This window comes from Ceratotherium simum, chromosome 1 (assembly GCF_057802395.1).
Source record: "Ceratotherium simum simum isolate JZ-2026a chromosome 1, ASM5780239v1, whole genome shotgun sequence".
Lineage (NCBI taxonomy): Eukaryota > Metazoa > Chordata > Mammalia > Perissodactyla > Rhinocerotidae > Ceratotherium > Ceratotherium simum.
Window position 1 is genome coordinate 94,014,873 of NC_141900.1, and position 6,677 is coordinate 94,021,549.

Here is a 6,677-nt window from a genome sequence, read left to right on the forward strand (position 1 = left end):
CACTGCTGAGAATCAAAGTACTTTATCCTTCCCGAGTCCTTCCTGAAACTCTGCTCTGCATTTTAATGACGCGTGTTTGTAATTAAAGTACTTTGAGGGCAGGTATTCCCAGATTTGAGCAGAGTGCAGTGCACACAGCAGGCGCTAAGGAAATACTGGACTAAATGGAACAGGGAAGCCAGTGCTACACCTGCAGATGGAAGAGGCAGCAAACTCATCTCAAGGAACCAGCAGAGCACAAATGTCCTTTCCTGTCCTCCTCTTTTTTCTCAGTAGGAACAAAATGTGAGCTCAAGGAAGAATTGTGTACATCGCCCCTCCCTTCCTCCCTCCAGCCAACATAGTTCAGCTTCACTTCTACAGAGGCAAGAGCAAGGTGTGACAGCCAAAGCTTCCTTTGCTCCACCCCCTCTTTTCCCCCAAACACAGAGCAGAAATTCACCTGTGAGAGAGTTGTTTCCAAGCTCCTGCAGGACCCGGCACACCCAGGACACATGGCACAGGGCACTCAGCACATCTCTGCAGGGATGGTGCAGACAGCCTCCCTCTCCGGCATGAAGCACCTCACCTCTGCGCCCCGGGCAGCCCTGGTCCTCAGCCTGGTCTTTGCCACCTTCCACTCGGCTTGCTTAGCAGGTAGAACTGTGAGCTCTATTCTCGGCCAAACTGGGAAGGGGGAGGGAGGGAGGGAGGGAAAGAAGGAGGAAGGAGGAGGATTCCCTGGCTAGGGTTGGTCCTGCATAAAAGAAAGAGGAAACAGTACTTTCTCATCTGAAAGATTAGGCAGGAGGTCGTGGGGTGGAGTGGGGGTGTCTTAAATTTGCTTAAGACCAAGATCAAATACTTGACTCCTCAGCTAGGACAGGAACAGTCACCTCTGTTGGCCTCTGTCACAAAGAAAGAGGAAAAAACAATGTACAGAGTGTCTCCCATCAGGGAACTAAATTGGCCGAAAAGGACATCTTTTGGGTGCTGTTTCTCAATGGCTCCTTCTCAGCGCCCCTGGCTGTCATGGTTTACAGTCCTCCCTTTGCACTCCCTCCCCTTACCTAAGGTCCTCTGTCCCTCCCTTGCCCAGAGCTTCCTTTGCAACCTTCACAAAACCTTCATGCATGAAAGCTGCCCTACACTGTCTACCGTCCCCCGCCTCCCCTGGACACAGGAGATGTTGGGTTATCGCCCCATTTTCTCCTAGAGGCTGGAGGGCTTGAGTTGCGTCCCGTCTTGCTCTGCCAGGCTGGGCTCTGCACCTCTCATGCTCCTGACTTTTGCCTCTGGCTTTGATCTTGCCCCTCAGCTCCCCTGAAAACACTGTCTGCCCTGCTCCCTGACAGATCCTCCCTCTCTCAGCACCAATCCTTGCCGTTTCCCCTCCAGTCTTTATGTCTCTCTCATCCTCCATCTCTCCCTTGGAAATCCAGAGTATGGGTTCTCAAGCCGCTGAGCCTCAACTCAGCTCCAGCTTCCATAACTTACTAGCTGTACGACCTTGAGCAAATTACTTACCCTCTCTGTGCCCCAGTTTCCTCCTTTATATTGTGGGGATAATCATAGTGCTTATATGTAGGGTTCTCATAAAGATGAAATGAGATTACTGCATGTAAAGAACTTTTAATGGTAAACACTCAATGAATGTTAGCGGGTTTGTTTTATTTTCCAATATCATCCCTCCCCAAACAAGAGTGTTTTATTTCTTTCTGCTTATCCTCACAGTGCCTCGCTTATGATAGAGCCTCAAAAAACGTACACAAATTTAACTGCACTGAATTGTTGGGTCTTCCAGCGGCCTTTACTTTGGAAGTGACCCCAAGTGGGACCTGTCTCTGGCTGGCTCTGTTTCTGAGGGAGCAGGGTGATGTATAAATTCGTAGGAATTTATAACTAGGCTATTCAGTTTGAACCATATAAAACTGCTAAGATCAAACAATTTTAGACCTATAGACATGGCAGTTCCATATGGTTTCACCTAATCCTAGCATCCAATTAACTGGATTTTTTCCACTCACTTGCTCTAGACAGAGGCCACTTCCATTCTAGGGTAGAAAGGAGATGAAAGTCACGGCCAAGGAAGTTATTTGGGTTCTAAAGTAAGTTAAAATGTTGAGGAATCAATTTCTCCAAAACAAATAAAGACCAAGCTGTGAGCCATTTAGTTGTAAATAATTTACAGTAACAATCAGATTGCATCAAGGTAATTACTTTAGGCCAGAATTGGAGTGGCTTGGGGGTGGGTGGCATAAAATTAGTCTGAGCAGCAATTTCACGGCTTTGGCTACACAAGAAGTTTCTTCCTAATTCATTCTGCATTGTGACAACAAGCTCCTTTGAAGGACAAGCCGCCCTAGAGTCAGCGGGGCCTCGAGAGTTTCCAAACCTTTCTTGTTGTTGTTGCTGCATTCCCAAAGAAGCAGATTGAACAGCAATATAATTTCCAGAAAGATTTTTCAAAATTGGTCTCTTGGTCTTGATCTACCTAGACTAGCACTGTCTAACAGAAGTTTTTTTTGATGACGGAAATGTTCCATATCTGTGCTGTGCTTCCAACATGGTAGCCACTAGCCACACGTGGTGAATGACTGCTTTAATGTGGCTAATATGACCAAGAAGCTGAATTTTTTATTTAATTTAATTTTAATAAATTTAAGTAGCCACAGGTGGCTGCCATATCAGAGAGAGTGGACCTAGATCATCTATCTTCTTATTCTCAGGTATGAGAGGGAGCATGGGCAATGGCTTCTGCCTTGGGGATCCTTGTGTTCATCTCAGTAACCCCACTTCACCTCCCAAACTCAATAGAACTTTAAGAATTCCTGCTGAAGTTCTTTGTATCATCGTGCTCCTTGCTTATTAATCAAGGAACAATTCTAAGCACTGTGTATTCTAGCAACCTTTAGACTTGCCTGTATGGTGTTTAATTTTTTTGGTAACCATCTGCCTGAGTAATACTATCATCATCATCAGAAATAAAGAATTAAAGTCAGATTTCAATGTTTGTTCAAGTTTTTGAAGGGAATTGAAGATAGTTATGAAAAGACATTCCAGATTTTTAGGTAATTGTGTTAATATATACTAGAAAAACCATTTTATAGAAATGCATAGAAAGCAGCTAAAATAGAGTGTTTGGAAAGTTATAGAGAGCAGGCCCTTGGTAACTGAAGGACAATGAGAAATGAAGATAAATCATCTCTGAATGAGAATAGATGATGATAGGAAAAGGGAAGGGTATTCGTTGGCTAGGGCTGCCATAACAAAATATCACAGACTGGGTGGCTTAAACAACAGAAATTTATTTTCTCACGGTTCTGAAGGCTCAAGGTGTCAGCAGGGTTGGTTTCTCCTGAGGTCTGTCTGCTTGGCTTACATATGGCCACACTTTCACTTTGTCCTCACATGGTCTTTCCTCTCTGTGTGCACAGCCCTTGTATCTCTTCTTCTTCTTATAAGAACACCAGTCATCTTGTATTAGAGCCCACCCATATGACCCCATTTCACTTTACAATTACTTCTTTAAAGGTCTTATCTCCAAATACAGTCACTACTGGAGGTTAGGACTTCAACAAATGAATTTGGGGGGCACAATTCAGTCCATAAGAGGGGGTTAGCTTTGTTGCATGAAGCCTCAATGTACCTAGACTGGAACTTCTATAATACGTTCATAATGTTCACTACTCCTTTACAAAAAAGATTTTGAACTCTGTGCCTAGGAATGGCTTTTCCTGCTGTCTGAGCCTGTCTCCTGTCTTTTCTTCCAGAAGCAAGCAGCAACAACAACTCAACCTTGACCGCCCACCACCCAGACCCTGGGACCCTGGAGCAGTGCCTCAGTAAGCTTCTGTCAACTGCTCTAACCCCAGAGCTGGCCCTGGGTCTGGGAGGGAAACTTAATCCTCCTTGTTTTCTGTTCATTGGCATTGGGCTGAGGGCCTGCCTGGCCTTCCTGTGCACGCATGTGGTTTGCTCACGGCCCCCAGAACTGTTTGCAGGGCACATCTAAAAAGCTCTCTTGGCCTTGGCCCCATCTGGGCTCACAATCTTTGGTACAGGTGGCTTTAATGACCCATCCCCAGGATAGCAGCCAAAGATGCCCTGAGTTCAAATACTTGCAGAAGTTTAGAAGTACAATGACCAGAAAAATCAACTAGTCCAATTTCTTCTGCCCAGTGCAGGAGCGCTCATCCTCTACTTGAATACTCCCAGGAGCAAAGAGCCCGGCACTTCACAAAGCAACCGCTTTTACTAGTGTCTAATTAATAGAAAGACTTGCTTTATTGTAAGTCCAGCTCCCTTTATTCTGCCCTCATTGAATGACCAAATGTGTTTACTTCTGGGCACTAAAAAAGGAGGGTAGGAGCCAATAATACATAGAGGATAAGAACATGGATTTACAGTCCTACTGTAAAGGGTGTGAGTTCTGATTCTGCCATCTCATAACCTTGGGCAAGTTACAGCCTCAGTTTCTTCAGATAAAATGAGAATAATAACCATATCTGTCACTTTGTGAGGCATAAATAAGGTAACTTGCGTAAAGCACTTAGCATAGTGTGTGGCACGGAGCAAGGCTTCGTAAACGTTAGCTATCGTATTGTCATTGTTCTTGTTATTACGAATATTAGAGGAGGAGCGGGCGGGCTGGTGTGATGGCTCTGTTGTTCTGCTCGCCCTTCCCCGCCAGATGTCGACTTCTGCCCGCAAGCAGCCCGGTGTTGCCACTCTGGAGTGGATGAATACGGCTGGATCGCGGCCGCCGTTGGTTGGAGTCTCTTGTTTCTCACCCTCATCCTGCTCTGTGTGGATAAACTGACGAAGCTAACTCCAGATGAGCCCAAGGACTTGCAAGCATGAGACGTAGAATCGTAGCCCCAAGAACGTCAATCACCACCCAATTGTGGATGGCAGTGGGAGGGGAGTAGTGCTAATGCAGTTTCTATTATTTTCAAGTCATTTTCACCTTTAAGCTTCAGCTACTTTTAAGGGAGAAGAAGAAGGAAGGGGATCCAAAAAAGGCCAGGCCAGTGCTACCTTCACATCTAATTTCCAAAGGCACTTGGGCCTTCCGAGCCCTGATAATCACCTTCCTCCAGACGATCCCTATGGGAATTGCTTCTATTTTAACCATCGCTCTCTTCTGGGACCCCAGGGTGGTGCCCAAGAAAAGATTTAGTTTTTGAGTCAACACACTAAACTCATAACCTTCTCACCAAAAATAGATTGTTGTCTTCTGTCCCTCCCTTCAGTCCAGGGCACAATGTCATTTCAAAATGTGAGAATCACCCTTGACGCCCCACCGCCCTCACCCCCATGTCTGTCCGATGCTTCTGCAGCTCTTGTTCCTCCCTCCACACGTCTCCCGTGGCTATCCCATTCCCTTCCCCCTGCCAGCCCCTGGCTCTGGCCTTCACTACATCGTCCCTGCGCTATTTCAGGAATATCGCCTTTCGTTCTCACCAGCTTCAGGGGCTTCCTCCCCAGCTCGTCACTCCCCATGGGCAGCTGCCACAATAATGCTGTCACACCCCTGCTGACAGCCTTCAGTGACATCTAATGATTGAAACTCTCAGCCTGGCATGCGGTTGTTGGCATGAGTCCAACCATCTTTCCAGGTCTGACCTGCAGCACATCTGGGGTAAGGGCTCTGACTGGCCCACTCCTCATCCTGATGTCTTCCACTTCTCTGCTGCCATCCCCTCTGCTCGGGCAGCTGCCTCCCCACTCCACCTCCAGGATGGAGGCTACTCCTCAAAGTCCAGCTCAAATGCTGGTTCTGCCTGCAGTCTTCGCTGATGGTCTTGGGGGGACCTGGAGCTGGTGCTGTTAGAACAATTCTGCTCTGCCTTGAGGTGCAGCCATCATGAATGGGCCTTCACAATCAGTTTATACTTCCTCATGCTCCTGGGGGCCTAGTGAGCTCTTCATAATGTTTGTCCCATGAATGAATGAATGAATGAATGAATGAATGAATGAATCTTTGCCCTAGATGAACTTATGATCATCACTCCACACTCAGAACCTCTATTCTTCTATAAATGGTTGAAAAACTGACCTCCAAAGAAGCAGTTGGTTTGGCTCCCGCTCTCTCAGCGAATCACTCAGCACGAGGATGTCGCCTGTCACTGTGAACTCTTCCAGTGGGGGTTGGGAGGAGAGGAGGGGGGTTCATCAGAAGGAAGACAGGACAAAATGACTCTCTTTATGAAACAATTTCTGCCCTTTGAAAGGAAACAAGTATTTAGATTGGATAAACTCTAAACAGTAATAATACAAAAAAGAAAAGCGAGAGGTCTCTGAAATAGGGAGAAATGTTTTCTAGAGGTGGCAAATGACTCAAAGCTGCCCAATTGCTCTTTCAGAAAGTCTAAATAAATTTCCCTGACAACGAGAACTAGAGGGATCGCCCGGCTCATTCTACTGTTTTCTGAAAAGCCAGATAGTTTTGAAATCCCAGTCATTTAAGCAGTAAAATGGGATGGATTTATTGTTCCTAAGCGTTAAATAATCATGTGAACAAAAGCGTCTGCACCCTGCCCCTTGCGGTGCTGTGAACATATACATGATTATGTGTTCCACTTTTTTAGAAATTCAAGGAAAGAGTTTCCACAATATGTGATGGTTTAATTCCTTAGAGATGAAAAGATTCAGTAAAGAGCACGCTTTGATTTAATATCTGCAAACATTTTTGA

The 6,677-nt window shown here is 45.9% G+C and overlaps 2 protein-coding genes across 2 annotated transcripts in view; one reads left to right on the top strand and one right to left on the bottom strand.

Moving 5' to 3' along the window:
• Window positions 1-516, bottom strand: part of ATP6V0A4 (ATPase H+ transporting V0 subunit a4) — a 72,768-nt gene extending 72,252 nt beyond the window's left edge. Inside the window, exon 1 of the mRNA XM_087431432.1 lies at window positions 443-516. The gene's annotated coding sequence lies outside the window, so the exon portion shown is untranslated. The remainder of the gene's footprint in view (window positions 1-442) is intronic.
• Window positions 472-6,112, top strand: TMEM213 (transmembrane protein 213). The gene is made up of 3 exons (XM_004430709.3): window positions 472-636; window positions 3,753-3,824; window positions 4,673-6,112. The coding sequence occupies exons 1-3, from the start codon at window positions 495-497 to the stop codon at window positions 4,840-4,842; spliced, it is 384 nt and encodes a 127-aa protein (XP_004430766.1). The 5' UTR covers window positions 472-494; the 3' UTR covers window positions 4,843-6,112.
• The last annotated feature ends 565 nt before the right edge of the window (window positions 6,113-6,677 follow it).